Below are 21,201 nucleotides of genomic sequence, written 5' to 3'. Positions count from 1 at the left end.
TGTTATCTTCAATGGCAGCTTCTACTCAACTGGCCGGCCTATCTCTTCCTTTGGGACAGCCCTTCATTAGCCGATCTTTGGCTGATGATAGCTTTATGATTTTGCGTGCGGACAAGGATAACATTCGCAAGGCATTGGATGTTTGGACGCTCTTTGGTCATGCTTCTGGTCTTCGTATCAATGCTTTCAAATCAGCCATTCTCAGTTGCACGGAGTCTGATTTACAGTCATTGGGATGGCAGGGTCAAGTTGTTCCCCGTGGTTCCATTGTCAGGCATCTTGGGTATCCTTTGGGTGTTGATGTTCGGCCAAAGCAACTACTTGAGTGGATTTCCCAGAAACTGGCAGCTAAGTTTATGTATTGGAAGTCGCAAGCGTGGCCCTTCAATGTTCGCCTCAAAGTGGCTTAAACAATTATGCTGCCCATGCTCACATATTTCTTGCCATTGTTGCCATGGACGCCTACTACTTTGAAGGCTCTTACTCGCCCCATTTGTTTCATGTTATGGAAGAAGGATTCATTGCATGCACGTATTTCGTGGATTTCATGGTCACATACATGTACCCCCAAATGCCTGGGTGGTGGAGCTATTTTAGATGCAGAAACTCATATACTGGCACTTCGTTGGTCTCTTTTTCGTGCCATGTGTGTGGATCATCACCCATGGACCATTATAGCCCGTTATTTTCTTGAGGACAGCGGGCTTCGCCATGGTAATACACAACTTTGGAGTTCCTAGTGACATGTCCTTAATGCAAACTCTAGGTTTTCCAGTCCGTCCTTACCCCTGTTACTTCATTTGGTCGGCTCCTGGAAAGTGGTGCTCCAAAAGGCGCGTTGGCATCCAGCGGAGGACCGCTTGCATACTAACTCTTTTCAACTAGAATTGTTGGTGGTCTCGAGATTACTTTCATGGAAAGACAAACATGAGCTCAAGCCAAAATTTAACCGCGTGGCCTGTTTAGGTGTGACTTCAGTTGCAGATGCCACCCTTGTCATGAAGGAAAAATACAACATTAATATTTGCACCTTGGATTAATTCCAGCCTTTGTAAATTCAGCCCTAGCCTATATGTACATGTGTGAACAGCCCTTAAGTTTGAAAAGAGGATTAGAATAAAAGGGACTAGAGGCCAAAGGCAAGACATCTTTTGATCATTCAATAATCTTGGCTTTACCATCTTCTTGGAGTTAGCTTCTTCTTAGCCTATGAAGCACTCAGCCATGGCCGTCATGTATTCTTGAATTTCCAACCATTAATACATGAAGAGGATGTCTTGGTGCAATAGATTTGTTAATTCTTTGTTGTAGCTTAGTTAATTTTTCAATTTCAGTTAGATTTCATTCCATGGTTGATTGCTTTCTTACATTGGTATCAGAGCAGTAGCTTAGATCCTTGCAGAAGTCATTTTCAAGTACTAGATTCAGTTTCCTAGGCTAGAGAGAGCAAACCATAGTTAGGAATTTGAGTGACAGGACTTGACAGGAAATGAAGGCTTCAAACCGGAGTTACATGTGAAGGTCTGCTACAAACAGAGATGAAGATGGTGATTCTTGGCATTACTAATGAAAGAAATGGCGGGCTCCAGCCAAAATAGCAGGACGTGATCAAGATTTGAGCTAAAAATTTGGGTAAGTGGACAAACTAATGGTTACAGGACTTAGAGGAAGGAAAAGTTTGAGTTAATTTTCATGAAACAAGGGTCTCTTCTCTTTTCCTTCAAGCTGTCCACAAGAATCCATGGCCAAGACAAGATCAGATCTTCTCTTTCTCACTCCTATCATGAGAATAGATTACATGACCTTCTTCCCTGCTTCAGGAGCTTCCTTTGGAGTAGCTAATATAGCTACTTAGCATTATCTTGGACTTTTTGTACATGAGTATGTACTCACGCTGTTTGCGCCGCCTGCACACACTCCCCTACTGCGTGGAAAATTTCAGAGATAGGATGGCCTTTGAGCATTGCTAATGATCCTACTAACCCTGGGCAAGAGATTTCTCACAAGCTTCTTCAAGATTCTTACCATTTTGGAGTTTTCCCTCTTCTTCAAAACCCTAGATATGGCAGTTTGGGACAGCATCAAAGATTCCTGAAAATTTTGAAGCAAATCATGGGGCTTTTGTGAGCAAGGCATCTCTGAAGCTTCCTCAACCATTTCCCCTCAAGAATCCATCAACATTGGACCGACATTGAAGGAGATTGAAGCCAATGGAGGTCTAGGTATTCAATGGACAACATGAAGCTTTTATGCCATTAAATTTTGGCATTCCCTCTCAAATTTCGGGATCTCTTGGACACATTGAAGTCTTATTTATTACCTATTGCAACCTACTTCAAGTAGAGAAGGTAATCGGTCTTCATCAACCCTCATTTGGAGCAAATTGGAGCATTCATGGAGTCATGGAGCTCTCATGGGATTAATGAAGCTGAAGCTTATCAAGAAAGGGATTATTCTTGAAGATTGAAGATCTCTTGGACTGATTTTAGAAGGATTATCAAGCTCAACTCACCTATGTCAAGCATTATGGATTGAAGGTCATTCCATCAACATTACTCTTCTCCAATTAATCAAATGAGGTACTCTAATCACTCTTAATTTCTCTTTACATCCAATTGCTGATCTCATTTCCAATTGTTGAAGAGAAATAAGAGGATTAATGAAGCTTTCATTCATAGCTTAATGCATTACATAATGGGTTATGTCAGTCATTGTCTTTATTAAACCTCTTCAATTTACTGAAATGGCCATCTCTAAATATCTCAAACTCTTCCATAATGAATGAGCATTACCCATCTACTTTCATTCACTGAAATCAGTAATTTCTTGAGCTTCATTACTCAATCTTTATTGCCTAGCCCTGACATGAAATTGATTGCCTATTTTGCCTCTTGATCATAAGAAAATCATTACCCAATTGGTAAGTGAGAAAAGCTTTGTAAGCAGTGAGTCACTGCTGAGGTAAATACCTCTCCATTTCTCATTTACATTTCAGCCTTTTCAATTCCAATCTTGCATATCATGAAAGGGCAAATGAAAGGCAATCGTATTTCCTTCCTATTCCATGCATATCATACTGATTTTTAGAGCTAGAATTCACTTGCCATGTACATGCCCATGAGGAAAAGTGGATGCCGGGCAAGTTGGTAGGACAAAAGAGAGGTGACCCTCCCCTACCGACGAGGACCCTGAAGGGGAGCGCAACCCGGCCCGAGAGGGAACTTTGCAAACCCCTCGGGTCTCGGATCCCACGCATTTTCAAGTTTAGGTGCAGGTACAAATCTCAAAGGCACTTGAAATCAGCCTACAGCATGAGTTTATGGGCAGTGAGTTCTTGAGATATTGGCAAATGTATGGTACTCATGAATGTATGAAAAATGTATGAAGACATATGGCTACAGTAAAATGTATGCATCCTATGGTAAAGACACTATGGTTCAGCATTAAAGTTTGGGACAGAGTATGTATGCATACCCTCATTAAAGATTGCAGTCTACATTGAGTTAGACAGCCATTTTACTGATTACAGAGGTCATTTTCAGTATGGGCAGATGTATGAGACTCTCCTACAGGTTTATGAAGTTGGTACATGCTTGGTATTGATGGTACAAGTCATTAATTGACTAGAACAGGGTATTCACTGCCTGCAGGAATTTTCAGACAGCAACAGAAAATCCCTTACAGAAATTTCTGTACTCATCCATTTTCTGCACTTGATAGCTCGTTGGATAGAGGACTCTTCAAGCTTTGAACAGAGCCAAAGACCTCGTAATTTGGAGCTCTAGAAGTGAAGATAATCAAGTTTTTCTACTGCAGGAAATTCAGGACAGAAATCAACCCATGGCTAGGAATAAGACGAGAGACCCTGTTTTGGATACTATCAATGAAGAATTGAAGGAATATCAACAGGAAAGGGGTGAACATGACACTTCTCAAGATGCCATTTACCGAATGCATTATGAGAACGAAGAGGTCGATGCAAGTTCCACCCACTCCCCTACCAATCAACCCATAGAGATGTCTCATATCTCAATGAATTCAAACAGTTTTCAACAATTGTCAAATGACATAAAGGATATGAAATCAGGCTTCGAGGGTATGAGATTGGGTATTGACAAGCTTGTAGCACTTCTTGATGAGAAAATGTTGCCTACAGGTGGTCTTAATGTCCCACATCCTCATATGGCTGAAGAACCACCTAAACCACCTACTCCTAAGGTGGTAGGTCAATTTGAAGTTGGAGAGTCATCTAAAGCTAAGGATTTTGTTCAGCCCACTTCACTTCAGTCACAATTCCATCAACAAAAGGGTCACTTTCAGCCACATGGGCAAGATCCTCAAGAGAGAGTGCAAACAAACTCAAAGCATAATGAAGACATCCATGGGTGCAACTCTTTCTACAAGCAATTTTACCCTCAAACAAATGTTGGTGGCTATGAGCAAGGACATGTGAATTCAGCCCCAAATGCTTATGGACAGCCACAACAAAATTTCTCTACTCAAATGCAGCCCAATAGGCCAAGTCCCATGTCAAATCATGGTTGGAATCAGCAAAATAATGGGCAGCAACCACCTTTCAACTCACCTATGCATGGACAACCTCAAGGGTACCATGGACAACCTCCCAATGTGAGCAACACATACTTTCAACCTCAAGGACATTATTTCCAACCACAAAGTCATGGTATGCATTATGGACAGCAAACTCCTTATGCACAAGGGCATGGAAATAATGAATATCCTAGGCAAGGATCTTTTGGCAATTCTTTTGGGCCACAACACCATAGTGGGCAGCAGTACCATAATGGACAACCTCCTCAATACGAGAGAGAGTACAAGGAGAAAATAATTATCTCAAACTTCAAGGGAGAGAACCCTTCACCCACGGAGTTGGAGGAGTGGTTTAACAAGTTAGAGATGTATTTTTCCCTTTACCCTAGGCCCGAGAATGCCAAAGTAAAATTTGCAGCCCTTCATCTAGAAGGCTATGCTCACACTTGGTGGAGATATATGGCGAGGATGGGACATGACTTCTTGTCTTGGGATGCATTGAAAAATGCTATGATTGAAGTCTTTGTTTCCCCTATTGAAAAAGAGCGGTTAGAGAAGAAGTGGTATGCACTTGAGCAACGTGGTCTCTCGGTTAGAGAGTACTCAAATCAGTTTTTGAACCTTTCGATGTATGTTCATGGGGTCTCCGATAGTGCCAAGTTGAATAAATACATATTTGGTTTGGAACCTATTCTTTCTTCCGAAGTTGGAGCCATGAATCCTACATCCCTACAAGCTGCCATTCAATTGGCTGAACGTTATGGGCAGAAATACAAGGGTTTTCAGCCAAAAACAGGGCATTCTTTTCAACCTACGTAGCTCCCAAGGACATCAGGCCATTATGGGCATGCTAAAACTGATTTTCAGCATATTGGGAAGCCATCAAATACTTTCAGCAATACCTACAGCAAGATACCCACTTTTCCTACTGTCTTTGGGTCAAAACAAAGTAGTAATTTCAGACCTAATGCTGAAAATAGATTTGATGGAAAGAGGACTCATATAAGTGCCAAAACTTCAGCCCCTACTCAAGGCAAACATGTATCGAACGACAAGCTCAAAGATATGTATGCTAAAGGACTATGCTATAAATGTGGAGAGAAATGGTCACCCGATCATAAGTCCAAATGCAAGGCCAAAAATATGAAGATTAGCATGATCATCGAAGATGATTCCGATGTTGAATCTATTGAAGGAAGCTTGGCTCAGCTTGATGTCACAACAACTCAAGAAGAGGCGCATGAAAATGAAGCGAATGTCCATGATGAGTTCTATGATCCGATGGATGGGTTTCCTTTCGACCCGGGCAGTCATTATTTGGATGATTCATGGACTGATTTACATCCATCGCTATGTGCCATATCAAGTGATGCATGGAGTGGTTCAAGAGGGGATAATACCCTACGCCTTAAAGGTCAAATCAAGGGAAGGACCGCTCATATACTCATTGATACGGGAAGTACACATAGCTTCATTAATGCTAAGTCACTCAATGGGCTGAAATTGCATACGTATGAAATGCCTACATCACTCAAAATCCAAGAGGCAAATGGAAATTTTGAGAAGAGCAATCAATGCTGTCCAAATGTACCTATCACCCTTTCCCCATTGTGCACTACATCGGTGAGCCTAATTGCATTAGAAATGGGTCCATTGATATAATACTTGGCTGCAATTGGCTGAAATCTTTGGGCAAATTTACCATGGATCTCAACAACATGGAAATTGAGTTTAAATAGTGTGGACAACAAGTAACACTACATGGAGTTGAAAAGAAAAGAATGGAGATGATCAGCCCCAAGAAGGTTAAGAAAGAGATAAATGCAAAGGCATGTATGTTCACCATTCTTCTTTCCAAGATTGAAGAGGATCAGCCCTCTTCTCCTACCAACAATATGGACCCATGTCTTTGTAAATTGCTGAAAGAATATGATGATATTTTTCAGCCACCTACCTCTCTTCCTCCCAAAAGAGAAGTGGATCATCCCATTGACTTGCTGCCCAATACAAAGCCCATCAACAAACCACCATATCGCCTCTCCAAAGTGGAAAGAGAAGCGGTAGAACGCCAAGTCAAAGAGCTTTTGGAAATGGGTCTCATTAAGGCAAGCCAATCACCTTTTGCTTCTCCAGTCCTTCTTGTGAAGAAGAAAGATGGCTCCTTTCGAATGTGCATTGATTACCGCGATCTCAACAAGGTCACTATCAAGAATAGGTATCCAATACCTAGAATAGATGATCTCTTAGATGAATTGAAGGATACCAAGGTGTTCTCCAAAATTGACTTGAGATCGGGATATCATCAAATACGCATGAAGGAAGGGGATGAATTTAAAACAGCCTTCAGGACAGAGAGGGGTCTTTACCAGTTTATGGTTATGCCTTTTGGGTTATCAAATGCTCCAGCCACATTCCAGTCTCTCATGAATAAGATACTTCAGCCATTGCTCTTTAAAACAGTTTTGGTATTCTTTGATGACATTTTGATCTATAGCAAGAATAAAGAAGACCATTTGCAGCATGTAAAAGAGGTCTTTGACATATTGAGGATACACAAACTGTTTGCCAAGGCCACTAAATGCTCTTTTATGACAAAGGAAGTTGAGTACTTGGGTCATATAGTGGGAGAAGATGGAATCAAAGTGGATCCTAAGAAGGTTCAGTGCGTCAAAGGATGGCCTACGCCAACCAATGCCACTCCATTAAGAGGTTTCCTTGGTTTGTCATCCTTTTACCGACGGTTTATGAAGAACTATGCTCATGTTGCAGCTCCTCTTACCGATCAACTGAAAAAAGAGGCCTTCTTCTGGGATGAGATCGCTGACAAGAGCTTTAATGAGCTGAAGCAATTGCTTGTTTCAGCACCCATACTAGTTTGCCCTGACTTCTCCAAGACTTTTACCATTTATGCAGATGCCAGTGGTAGCGGTTTGGGAGCAGTTTTGGTACAGGAGCATGGTGTCATTGCATTTGAGAGCAGAAAATTTGATGACAAAGAGAGAGAGATGCATGTTTATGAGCAGGAGATGCTTGCTATCTTACATGCAATCAAGAAATGGCACCACTACCTCTATGGGACACACTTCAAAGTCAAAAGCGATCATAGGGTCTTGAGATATTTTCTCTCGCAGCCCAATCTTTCTCCCAAGCAAAAGAGATGGTTGGCCACTTTGCAATCATATGATTTTGAAATATCATACATGGCTGGCAAGGATAATGTGGTGGCTGATGCGTTATCAAGAATGTGGGCATGCCGTCTATCTACTGTGTCTACCATCTATAAGGATTGGATTGAAGACATTCAAGAGGAGTATGTGCTTGATGAGCATGCTGCCCATATTTTACAGAAATTACAGCAAGGGTATGATGCTGAATTTCCTAATCTTAAAGTGCATAATGGCCTCTTATGGTTTAAGGGTAAAGTGTACTTGATTCCCAGCAGTAAATTCAAGCTGAAGGTGCTTCAAGAGATGCATTCATCGCCAATGGCTGGTCACTTGGGCCTTTTCAAGACGTTTGATAGAGTTCATCAAAGCTTCTATTGGAAAGGTCTATGGAAAGATGTTAAAGAGTATGTATCTCAGTGCTTGGAGTGTCAGCAAAATAAGGATTCCACTCTATTACCAACCGGCTTACTTCAGCCTTTATTCATACCTACGGGCAAATGGACAGATATTTCCATGGATTTCATAACGGGATTGCCTACTACCAATCATGGATGGAACAGTATCTATGTGGTAGTTGATAGATTGACCAAATCAGCCCACTTTATTCCAACTAAAGTCCAATATTCAGCAAGGCAAGTCGCCGAGCAATTTATGGAAGGTGTGTTCAAACTACATGGTATGCCTATGAGAATAGTATCAGATTGTGATTCGAAGTTTATGGGCAACTTCTGGAAAAGTCTATTCTCATCTATGGGTACTTTCCTCACTCCTAGCACGGCCTATCACCCTCAGACTGATGGGCAAACGGAGAGAGTCAATCATTGGGTAGAAGTGTACCTTAGGCATTATTGTCATGACACACAAGCTTCATGGGATCGTTGGATCCACCTTGCTGAATTTTGCTATAATAACACGCACCACATGAGCATTGGGATGTCTCCGTTTGAAACTCTTTATGGGTATAAAGTCCAACTTCCATCAATTTTATTCCATGAAAACATCAATCCACAAGCAAAGGAAGAGTTGGAAAGAATGGAGTTGCTTATGAGGCAATGCAAGGACAGCATAAGGAAAGCACAAGAGGTAATGAAGGTCTATGCAGATGAGAAAAGAAGACATTTAGACTTCAAGGTTGGAGATTGGGTATTTCTCAAAGTGCCCAAGACACATTATGCTTCATTAAAGGGTGGGAACAATAAGCTTGCTCATAGGTTTTATGGGCCATACTTGATCTTGGACAAAATTGGAGAGCTTGCTTATAAACTTCAGCTACCATCTTCTACTAGAATACATGATGTATTCCATGTTTCACAGCTGAAGAAGTATGTTGGGCCCAATGTACAAGTATTGGAAGAGTTACCACCATTGGATGAGGCAGGACTGATCATATATGAACCTGAAAGCATTATTGGAAAGAGAGAGAAAGTTCTCAGAAATCGTACTCTCATTGAGTATCTCATTAAGTGGAAGAATTTGCCCATTGAAGAGTCTTCTTGGCAACCATCCACTTATGTCAGTAACTTTCCTTGGTTATTACAGGATGATATATGATGCAGTATGTAGTGACTGTGCAGAGACAGCTTGCTGTATGAAATTTCTGCAGACAATAAAACTATCATGACTTCATCAAAATTTGATTTTGATGTTATGGGGTGATGCTTGGGAGTGTATACTTCGTTTTTTACACCTCATACGCCTCATTTGGACCAATATATCAAAAGTTATGGCAGTTTTAGTGAATCAGCTCTGTTTGGACAGCAGCCAGTTTTCTCACAGTTTTGCATGCAAAAAGGTCTTCTTTTCATGGACAGTGCTTTCTTATCACTTGGAAGATGAATGGGCATGATTACTATCATCCTTGACTTGGATTTAGTCCATTACTTCTTGGTTTTGAGGACAAAACCATCTTTAGGACGGGATGGTTTGTCATGAAGGAAAAATACAACATTAATATTTGCACCTTGGATTAATTCCAGCCTTTGTAAATTCAGCCCTAGCCTATGTGTACATGTGTGAACAGCCCTTAAGTTTGGAAAGAGGGTTAGAATAAAAGGGACTAGAGACCAAAGGCAAGATATCTTTTGATCATTCAATAATCTTGGCTTTACCATCTTCTTGGAGTTAGCTTCTTCTTAGCCTATGAAGCACTCAGCCATGGCCGTCATGTATTCTTGAATTTCCAACCATTAATACATGAAGAGGATGTCTTGGTGCAATAGGTTTGTTAATTCTTTGTTGTAGCTTAGTTAATTTTTCAATTTCAGTTAGATTTCATTCCATGGTTGATTGCTTTCTTACAACCCTTGCTAGTCGTAATGTCTTCATATCGTTTCGTACTGCCAGGAGACTTTTCAGAATCCCGCGTGGATACCGTGCTTTATGGGAACAGCTTTTGCTGATGCTTCAGAGTAGGCAACCCTTTCCTGCCCTTGCTGTGGATCGCCCTTGGCAGGACTGGGACCTTGCAGGCCGGTTGAGTTTGGAAAAGGCCTCAACTAATCAGGTGTACCATCTTCTGATTAAAGATCATCAATGGCTGGTTGTTAAAGCTAATACGGTATGGGGCTTGCGGAAATCTCGGTCATGGTGGAAGGAAACTGTGATGGAGGGCTGGTTGAATAAGACACCTTTCAAAAGCAAGGTCTTTCTTTGGAGGGTGATGATTGGTGGTCTTCCTCTCGCCTCGGCCCTTTCCAAGCGTCGAATCTCGAACGGCAATTGTTTCTTCTACACCACTACTGTGGAATCGGCCCGTCATCGATTTATTTCTTGCCCGCTCGCTAGGAATATCTGGTCGCTCTTGTCACAGGTTTGGCATGCTGTGGTAAAGAGAGAGAGATGATGGAACTGTCGACATGATTCCTTGCCGGCGCTCGTACTTCCTCTGACCAACGGGCATGCGAATTTGCCTCCCGCGCTACCTGAGCTCCCCCATCTATCCTGCACAGGTTCCATTCCTGCCCTGCTCAAGCCTGCAATCAGTCATCGACCTGCACTGTGAATAGTCTCGCTCTGCAACCTGACGTTCCTGAGGCGCCTTGCTGGACTTGGGGTGGACAAAAGAGACCATATCTTGCTCTGCTTTCTTCTAGAGAATTGCTCCCCACAGCTCAGGGCACTCCAACACGACATTTCAAATGCAAACATTGGGCAGCCAGGAAGACGCCATTGCCAAAATTCGCAAATCTGGTGTAGACTTTACTAACACCAATACAGTGCGACGGTGCGGCCTACTATGGGCACAATCAGCTCGGTTACCATAGGGCTTAGTTAGCTCCTCTAGTGGGCCATATCCATCTAAGAGGGTTTGGCCTAATTCCTCTCCTACTGTCAGCTGTGATAAAAACCCTAGATGTGGGTTTCCTAGCAGCCATAGCCAAGAAGCTTCAAGCTCTCATTTTTTCACTTTTTTCACTCTAGGAATCATTAACAATGATTCTAAACACTTAAGCATATGCTTTGAAGTGTGTTCCTAATCTTTGAGCAGCTACAACACTTGGAAAATATCATGACCTCACGCAGAAGCCAACTCTCAACACCGGTCCTTAGTCAAACATCTCACTAAGCTTGACAAGGCAAATACCTAAACACACTGCCAGAGAGCAGGCCATGTGGACGAGGAGTGTCGCTCCAAGGCTCAAGGTCTTCCACCTAAAAAGCCTCAGCAGACCGCTGCGACTTCACAGTCCAATGGGGCTACGCCTTCCGTTGCTGCCCCATCTGCTCCTCCAACTCCCATAGCGACTGCTGGACATGTGGCACCCGGACAGCCTCAGCGGCTATCCTTCTCTACTCCTGAAGGATTGATTGATTGGTCTGCAGGTTCCGATCATGTTGCACTTCATGCATCTATCTCACCTTCCTCCCCACCTCGTCAGGCGTTTCCTTGGCAAAGCCCTGCTACTCGACGTACGTGATGGTGGCCACCTTCTTAGACTAGCATGTCTCTAGGTCCTTTCGGATACCCTACGTCAATCTAGCATTCATTTTTTTGCACTCTTAGAGTCGGGCATTTTTGTCTCTACATTTTAAGTCTTCCCCTGCATTTACTCACACACACATACACATTTGCATCTTTGCACTTGTTCCTTCAGTTAGCTTTTCATTTTTGTTTTGTTTTGTTTTTGGAGCATCTCACTACTGATCTCTATGATTGCAGACTTTGATCTCCTTTGCAGGTTTTGTTTTCAGTGTAGGGCTAACATACAGGTTTGCCCAGTGCTACTTGGGCTAGAGACTTGGGATACGCGCCGTTCCTTCATGGTTTCATCATCCTTGGAGTTTTGCTCTTCTACCAACATGGAGACTTCCCCTCCCAAGGCGGATCGTGCAACATCTCTCTTGATGCTATCATGGCGGTGACTTCTACCTAACTCTTCCAACTGGGATGCTTCCTCCTCCTCTTCATTCCTTATGGTTCTCGGCATCACACGAAGACCGATATCAGGCTCCTCTTCCTTCTTCAGCATCTACATCCAGGTTGAGAGGGGGTTTCTACCCTTCTTGGTATTCTACAGGCTTCAACACTTAGTCTTCGACATTGGCTTCTCCCTGCTGTTGTACCTTACCCTTTGCGTTGCATGATTTCATTATCTTTGTACTAGGGCACTTGGGCAAGTGAACAATTTCCCCATGAGGGACACTGTCCAAGTGGCACCTGCTGCATGAGCATTCTTTAGCATGTAGCATACTTTGCATCTCATTGTGCAAAGCACCACTTGAGCGGATCCTAAGCTGTTTTCACCGGCAGCTGTTGTTACCACACCACCATCCTTCTTCATCACATGGGTACCTGATCACCTACTTTTCCTCGTCATCGACACCCTGAGTGGATGGGTTAGCTTGTATTGTTTTGTGATGTGTTGGGTGTATCCTCCCTACTTCTGTCTTCTGGGTCACTATTCCTCAATCGGCCGCATCCCATAAAATTTACCACACTTATTCTTTTTTTTTTTTAAACAACAATAACAACACACAAAAGTTCCATGTAGTTCAATCCGCCTTTGTAGGGCTTGGTAGGCCACTGGGCAGCCGATGTGCACCCTTTGTCCGATGCCCTATCCTCTCTGGGGTGACTACTTGGCTTCCCTTGGTAAGATAATCATCACCTCTGTAGTCTTGGTAGGCCACTGGGCAACTGATGTGCACCCTTTGTCCGATACCTTGGCTGCTTTGGGGTGGGGCGCCTTGGGGTACATCAACATCACAATGGCTCGCCTAATCTTTCGGCTCAGTTTCAGGCCTGAGAGGGGGTGTTGAGCTAAAATATGCATTACTTGCTGATTAGCCTCTTAAACAGCCCCAAAACACACTAAAAATGCTCTTTTAGAGTAAAACCCTAAAACGGAAAGCGGTTCGAGAGAGTTCAGTGGAAACCCTAAAACGGGGAGCGGTTCAAGAAAGTTTAGTGGAAACCCTAATTTTTGGGGCGCCCTTCCACATCTATAAATAGACAGGTTGCCCCCATTCAGCTATCATCCTTGTTTGCAGGGTACACCAGCCCACACACCCTCTCCTGCTGTTGACGCTCAGTTTTCAATCTGCAGCCCGCCTCCATCTGCTGTCCAGCCATCATCGACTGTAGCCACATCATCTTCAGCCTGTCCATTGCTGTAGGCAATAGCTCTCAGCTGCTGGTGACTGCTCCAAGCTGTCCCAGACTGCTATTCAACCTGCTGTCCATCATCTCCAGGGTCAGCCAGCCTGTGTTTTCAGCATTGCAGGCCCTGACACTCTTAGACACTATTTCAACCTGCTGTTTACAGCAGACTGCGCACAGTTTCCAACCCCTGATCGGTGGTACACTGCTGCGTTTACCTGTTTCCAACTTCCAGACTGCTGCGTTTTGGTGACCAGCCTGCTACCATTCACTATTCAGCACTCCTACACTCCGACTGCTAGTCATAGACTTGGGATCCGTCTTCGGTGGACGTCACACTCCGACATTGCTCTGCCCTTGAGCACACTATACACTGTTACATTCATTTACAGCATTCATTCACTTCAGAGTTGTGTTCTCTCTCTCCCTTCTTCTGTTTGTGTTTGAGTTTTGGAGTTTTTGAGTTTTGCCCTGTGTCTGTGTCTGTGTCTTTGTGTTTCTGTCGTGGTCGTACACTCTGTGTGTCCTCAGTGCAAACCCTAGCAATCTTCTTAACGGGGGGAGGGGATGGGTGGACGTGTAGTGCTCTGCCAATGGGGCGACGTTCACCCTCCGACCTCCCTGTTGTGGTGGCTGTGTCTGAGGGGCTTCGCTCAACCTCCCTACTATCTCCCTCTCTATCGTCTTTGAACCCGTGTAAAGCCATCCGCATCCACCTATGGGCCTGTCGGCAAAGCCACCTTTGCTCCGAAGTGTGTGCACTCTACTACCTGGTGCCAAAAGTCATGGCAACGCAGGCACTGCCCTAGCTGCCTAGCCATGATGACCTGCTGCTGCCTGAAGGAGTGTCTGCCTACCTCAATCTCTAGAAACCGTGGTATATTCTTTGTCTCTTTCACTGCCACCCGTACCTTTGGGACTCCTGCAATTGTCACTGCATCCGTGAAAGAGACGGGAAGGGCAGTGCCGAAGAGCCGTTCAAAGTCTTCCGCCAACTAGCGATACTCTATCACCAATCCGAGAAAGAGAAGGGTGACCAGGTGTCTAAGGAACCTGTTGTGGAGCGCGAATGCCTCCACTGTGAAGCCACTGTACCAAGGGACCATGTAGATGACCCCCTTCATGGAAACATAAGATGAACTGGCTAGTAACTCAGGGGTTGCATTTGCTGAGGTGAGCCATACCATGAAGATCCCTTGGCCCATTAGAATCGCCTCCATGATCTGCCTTGTGCCGATGCGCAACGTGTAGTGAAGCCAGTCCCGAAGCTGGGCCCTGGATGGGGAGTGTCCTACTACCAGACCAAAGATCCTTGTTTCTTTTAGCTCCAGCTCTGTGGCATGGACGGCTAAGAGTTGTTCCTTAGAAAGGACGACCTGCAAGGTGTTTGACTGGGGGACACTCGTTGAATGCACCGGCGTCTGACAAGGGGTTTCCATTGCGCGTTCTTGCTGAGAACCTACCAATCACGCTACAGTGTTGCTGCAAAGGAGGGAGCAACAATTGGGGTCTCCACTAGTGGCCTGATCCGGCTGATGGGGGCCCAACGGCTGAGCAACAAGGTGAGGGATGCGGGGGTTGCGTGGGGGGGGGGTGTGTGTGTGTGTGTGTGGGCGGGGGGGGGGGGGGGGGGGGGGGGGGGTGTGGGGCGGCGCGGGGACATGGGCAGGTGGTGGGAGGGCGGCGCTATGGTAAGGGGCCCAGTGGAGAACAGGCAGTGGGAGGACAGCGCGTCGGTAGGGGCCCAGTGACAGACAGACGGAAGGGGGGGAAGGCGCAGAGGCAGCCAGGGAGGGGGACACGATGACGGTCAGAGAAGGGGGGAGGTGCTATGGCAGCAGGAGAGATGGGGGAGGCGCGATGGCGGCACGCAGCGTGTCAGTAGGAGCCAGTGTATACCTACCCTACAAGTTGGCCACTCCTCTATGAAGACCACCCCACTTGTACCTAACACTAAAGCATGCACTTCTCCACCTGGACTCAACCTCATTCACCAACCATGCCCTGGACTGCTACTAGACACTGATGGATGGCAAACATACCCATCTGGGAAGGAAACAAAAATCTCCACAATCCACAAAGGTTGAGTATAAATAGAGGCCACGCCTGGAGAATGCCTAAGCATCAAGAGACCAGCTAGGCTCACCTAGCACCCTCCAAAAAGCCATCTCAGTTTTGTGGCTGTTGGGCATTCACACATCCAAGGAAACATTGCACTATGGTGAGGCCCTCAACAAATAGGGGCGTGATCAGAACTATGGCTACTACTTAAGCCTCTTGCCAAAATGAAAAACAGTCAACTGCAAAGTGCCAACCTGTTGGTAGCACAAGTAGGGCCTAGGTCAAAATTAAATTTAACATCACATGTAAACTCCATGAAGAAGTGCAACAGCTGTCAGAAAGGAAGGGATAGAGCTAAAAGGTAATGACAGAAGGGGCAGGCGCTAGCCAGCAGAAAATTGATGATGGAGGCGGGAAACACATGCAGGGAGCTACTCCTTGCTCTGTATGTATGAGCTCTCACTGCACTTTCCCAGAATCCAGAACCAACATCATCCCAAGAATGGACAGAATTTCTCTCTTGGAGCACAAATTTAAGTTTAACACCAAATGTAAGCTCCAGGACGAACTGCAACAGCTGTCAGAAAGGAAGCTATAGAAATTGAAGGTTGAATGTATGTATGAGCTTTCACTGCAATTTCCCAGAACCCAGAATCAGTATTGTCCCAAGAATGGACAGAATTTCTCTATTGATGCACCTCAGAATACCCTTTGCAATACATGCCACAAGTGCTTTCTTATGAATGTCTTCTCAGAAGGAATGGATTCAGTTTGCACACCAATTAACTCTTGGCCTCAATGCCACCATTCTGGGTGGTAATTGGGAACAGGCTTTGACTACACCAGGACCAAGATATTCGGAAAGTTACTTGATGGCTAAAATCACAACATTCTCAGGTGCAGTACAAAAGAGTACACCTACAATCTACTAATGGCCTGAATAGTTGCTTAAAGGTCACAAAGAAATTGAGAAAAGATCCAGTTGTAAGTTTTCAATACATGTACATTTCAATGAATAAGGAACCACAAATATGGCTGAAATGATTAATTTAGTAAAGCCAAGCATGGTCAACATCAGCATGGTAATGAGTTTTTTCTTTCTTTCTTTCTTATTGGTTTTTTTTTTTTTTTTTTTTTTTTTGGGGGGGGGGGGGGGGGCAGAGGAGCGCACGGGTTTTGTTAGTGGAAGGCGGGCAGAAGGATCATACCTCACGCTCTGCTATGCAAAGAGTACGAAATCCAGCACGAGCAAACTCCTCTAAGTGTTTCATACTGACTTCTGCTACCCCCCCTTGATCCTTTGCTAACCGTTTTAAAATAACAATATCCGCCCCCTTGCAATACAACTTTATCCTGGAAAAACTATCAGAACCTCAGATATTGTAGAGCTATGTATAAAAGTTTAGCTGCAACTCAGCAGAAAGAATGTAAATGTCAACATGGACATGTAGAGCCTTGTAAAACACTCCATCAAAAATCTACAGGGTTAACTTTCATTCACCAAGGATGCTTTCATAAAGATCCCCTAGACACATCTATATGCCGATATAATTACCGCATGCGCAAAGGATGATTTCATAAAGATCCCCTAGACCCCTCTACATGCAGATATATTACTGCATGCATAGGATCTCATCAGACTGTTTCACATTAAGGAGCCTTGAACACTTCAGAGGGGCATTCTGCAGGGATTAAGAATCAGGAGAGCTATATCTGTAGTAGTTGGAATTTGACTCCCTTGGGCGAGCATACTATGTTGACAACTATTGGGCTGACACAAACCCTTATCACCAACTTTGTTTGCTGCCCACAGAGACCAACTGGAGACCACTGACACCTAGATATTTCTTTTTGCCACAAAGCAAGCACAAGCCGCCTACTCATGCCCTCACCATACACAGGAGAGTGCCTTTTTTTGGGTGAAACCAAATCATCATACATAGGACAGATGCAATTCATGCATGGCCTATATGCACAGTCTATTAGTTTCTACATTTTCCTTTCTATTCACAAAAGAAAGATCTTCCTCTTAGGAAAACAGAAGATGGCTGTAAGAACTACAACTCCTTTTGAAACCAGCCTTCCTTCTTGAAGAGGCTGGTGAAACCTGATTAAGCACTTAATTATAGAAATAAACAAATTCACAAAATCGAAAATGCGCACTTCACCATTTTAATCTTGGGCATTGGACACCCTATTGGCCCCAAAACTGGCGGCCCTTTTGATATTTCTTTAACTTATATTGCAAATAAATGGAGTATAACTGAGATCCTCTAACTTTTTAACATATGCCTTGTCAAATGACTACACTCCTATCAAAGGGAGGTGGCTTCAATTGCTTAATCCCATATCAGTAATGCCAAGGTAGTACATTGTTGATAGCCTCCATTTTTAACTCTACCAATATCTGTCCATGAGAGAGATGCAAACGAGACAAATCAAAATTGTTATCATATCCATGGGTCTAAGGATGTGGACCATGAAAATGCATTTTAAGTGGCCATCATCTATTCACCCACTCTTGAACAAATAATCTTGATAGCTCTTTGTCAACCACCTATGCTAGGAAGCAAGTCCTTATACAATGTCTCTCATTTTCAAGGTATAATGAGCCCTTTATGAGCTGCATTTGCATAAAACAAACATTGCCTTACGGGGTTTCAAATTGGTACAATCAGTTCTCGCAGGCACAGTTACGCATTTTTCCTATTAGTTTTGGGCATTTTCAGCAATTGTCAGCTGCAGTCACCAATTACCGGGCAGGTCAGCCAAGCAAGCAGCAATGCTGCATGGCAAGCAGGAGGCTGGTCACTGAGTATTTACTATTTCTTGAAGCAGTCAGCAGCTTTTTGTGCTGGTCTGCCAATTTGCTGGCCACTTTCATTATTTTATCGGTGTTTTTCCTCCTATTTATTGCCAATTGGCAGCCTGCCTTCATCACTTGTGTCTTCAAGTGGTGGAGAGAGAGATCAGCTCGAGGAGATACTTCGACAACCCATTTGTATATCTGCCTTCTTCAATTCAGCATCCATTGACTATAGATTTCTGCGTTCTTTGATCTATTTTCTCTCTCCTTTTTCTCCCGTGTTCATTGTGTTTCAGTCTTGTCCATACGCGTCTGCATTGGCTACACACTGACATGGTATCAGAGTAGTGTAGAAGGGCTGATAGATCATGGGAAGACCTAATTGTGAGGATTCTTTTTGACAAAAGTTTGTGTTTTCAGCATTCGAAGGGTGAGAGAAATAGGTGAAGTGTGGAGGAGTGAGGTTGCTATTTTTTGCAGGTTTTTCTTGTTGCTCAAGGAGAAAAGGCTGTGTTTTCAGCCTTTTGGAGCAGATTTTGAGTTTTGATTGCCTCCAGTGGATTGAACTCTTTGAGCACGATTAGAGAAAGCCCTAGCAAGCACCAACACCATGCATGGAGTCAAAGGGGACTGCCCTTGCTTTTGTGCAAGTTATTCCATTTGCAATGTTGATCGAACTTGACAAAGAGTTTCAGGCTATTATGGACCGTAAGGTTCCTGTGTTGCCAGCTCTTCCTTTAAATCAAAAGCTCGTTGGGGAGAATTTCCAAATTTGGTATGTAGTGATGCTTTCCATACTAGAGTCCTATGATTTGGCAGAGCTCGTGACTAAGGCTACAGACCCTCCTACAACATGTGATGCCTCCAAGCTTTCTGCAAATAAGAAAGCCACGTTGATGAAGGTACACGCACATTGGGACTAATTGAATGCCCGTATCCGTTCTTTCCTCTCTCTTGCACTACAGCTATCATTGCTCACCTCGAGCACTTGACTCTGGCCCACGACATGTGGCTGGAGTTAGATCAAATGTACAATGAAATGACCGTGCAAAGCATCTCTGGAGGTTTAGATGAGGACTTTGGGTCCTAACAAGTCTTCTTCTACGAGGGAGCATGTCAATAAGCTTCGGCAATTGCATATGCAAGTGAAAAACACAGAGAAGGTGATTACCTCGAAGGACATGGAAATACCTCTTCTCTCTTAGTTACCACTCTGATTTAGTACATTTTATTTTACCTTGATTGCTTCACGGCAGAAAAAGACCCTTAAGCAGGAGGAGCTAGTTCCGATGGTCTTGCACCAAGAGGAACAACTCAAAGGTCAAAACACTCCCAAGTTGAAGGCTTTGACTAATTAGTCTTCCTAGTAGAAAGGGAAGAACAAGAACAAGAACAAGAAGGACAAGAAGTCCAAACAGGACAAAGCCAAGTAGTCTACTTGCCAAATCTATGGCAAGATAGATCATTGGAAGAAAGATTGCCCCAACAAGGATAAGAAGGACACCAAGAAGGAGATGACTACAAAGGACTTGGGCGCAGTGGCTGCTCCTTCATTAGTTGCCTTCCTCCATTAAAAGGTGATAGAGGATATTCCTCCACTAGCTATTGATCCAATGATGATGGCCCCAGAGTCTCACGAGTGGATTGTGAATAGTCCACCACACAACTCCTGTAGATGGTATTGTTCATATGCATACGATGCATCAGAAAATTCTCATAGGTGACAGTTCCTTGGTCCCCATCAAAGGCAAAGGCGATATGCAATTGATTCTAGATAGACAAGGCAGTGCCCACATATCAAAGGTGCTTTATGTGTCGGGTCTAGGGTATCATCTACTTTTAGTGAGAGGACTCCTTTCGAGTCCTTGATGGAGTTTCTCGACAAGTTATTTGTGCAGGACATGAGGAGAATGAAGTCTCTACAAGATGCGGTCTTCTTCTACCTTTTCTTCTCTTCTTCTTTCTTCACAAACACAAACTGAGCTATGGTATGGCTAGTTTGGCCACCTCAACTACAAGTACTTTCAGAAGGCAACTTGTGGTTAGCTAGTGCGAGGATTGCCAAAGCTTGGGGTGAGCCACCCACCATGTGTATCTTGCATTCGTAGCAAGCAATATAGAGATGATATTCCCAACACGGCTTCATGACACGCTAAGAAGTCCTTGGTGCTTGTTTCGACGGACTTATGTGGACTGATGCAGATGGAGTCTCTTAAGGGCAATTTGTATTTTATGCTAATTATTGATGATTTTAGCAAGATGAAAAAGGCGTACTTCTTGGAGTTGAAGTTCGAAGCATTCTCACATTTTAAGAATTGGTTGATCTTTGAAGAGAACATGTCTGGCAAGAAACTCAAGACCCTGCATTCCAACAAGGGAGAGGAGTTTGTCTCCCATGAGCTAACTCATTTTTGTGCAAATCGTGGCATTCACTACGAGTTTGCCAACACGAATACCCCTCAAGAGAATGGCATATTTGATGGAAAAATCCCAATGTGATCGAGATGGTGCAGACCATGATGGAGCATCGGCAACACCTCAATGTCTATGGGCTGAATCAGTGTGGCCACCACTGTCCACATCCTCAATCGATCCCCTACATCAGCCATGGTCAATATGACACCTTTTGAGTCTTACTTTGGTCACAAGCTGGATATCTCTCATTTTCAAGGTGTTGGAGTATGATGCATATGTTCACATCCCGAAGAAGAAAAGGGACAAATTTGAGCTACCTTCCAAGAAACAGGTGTTTGTGGGTTATAGCTCATAGTCCCAAGGATACAGGCTTTATGATCCTACTTCTCGAGAGGTATACACAAGTTGCAATATTCAGTTCCTAGAGTTTCTAGCTGCAGAGGGGGGTGTTGAGCATCCCATTCTTGGAGATCCAGGTTCCCCTTCATTATGTGCATTTTCAGAATGAGACACATCATCACTGCTTGATACAATCTCACTATAAGGAGACATACTTGCTACAATTGCTCAGCTGAACACACTTTCAACACTAGAGCAAGTTT

At 43.9% G+C, this 21,201-nt stretch overlaps 1 protein-coding gene across 1 annotated transcript in view; it reads right to left on the bottom strand.

The window, feature by feature from the left end:
- The window catches only part of LOC148021602 (uncharacterized), a 211,073-nt gene that overhangs the window by 85,649 nt on the left and 104,223 nt on the right, over positions 1 to 21,201 (bottom strand). The window contains exon 12 of the mRNA XM_087697047.1: positions 16,587 to 16,731. Within this exon, the coding sequence (XP_087553173.1) occupies positions 16,587 to 16,731 (145 nt within the window). The remainder of the gene's footprint in view (positions 1 to 16,586; positions 16,732 to 21,201) is intronic.

This window comes from Lygodium microphyllum, chromosome 17, assembly GCF_053477565.2.
Source record: "Lygodium microphyllum isolate KBCC chromosome 17, Lygodium_microphyllum_v1.1.10, whole genome shotgun sequence".
Classification (NCBI taxonomy): Eukaryota; Viridiplantae; Streptophyta; class Polypodiopsida; order Schizaeales; family Lygodiaceae; genus Lygodium; species Lygodium microphyllum.
The sequence above is the reverse complement of the archived record's forward strand: the minus strand, read 5'-3'. Positions and strand labels throughout refer to the sequence as shown.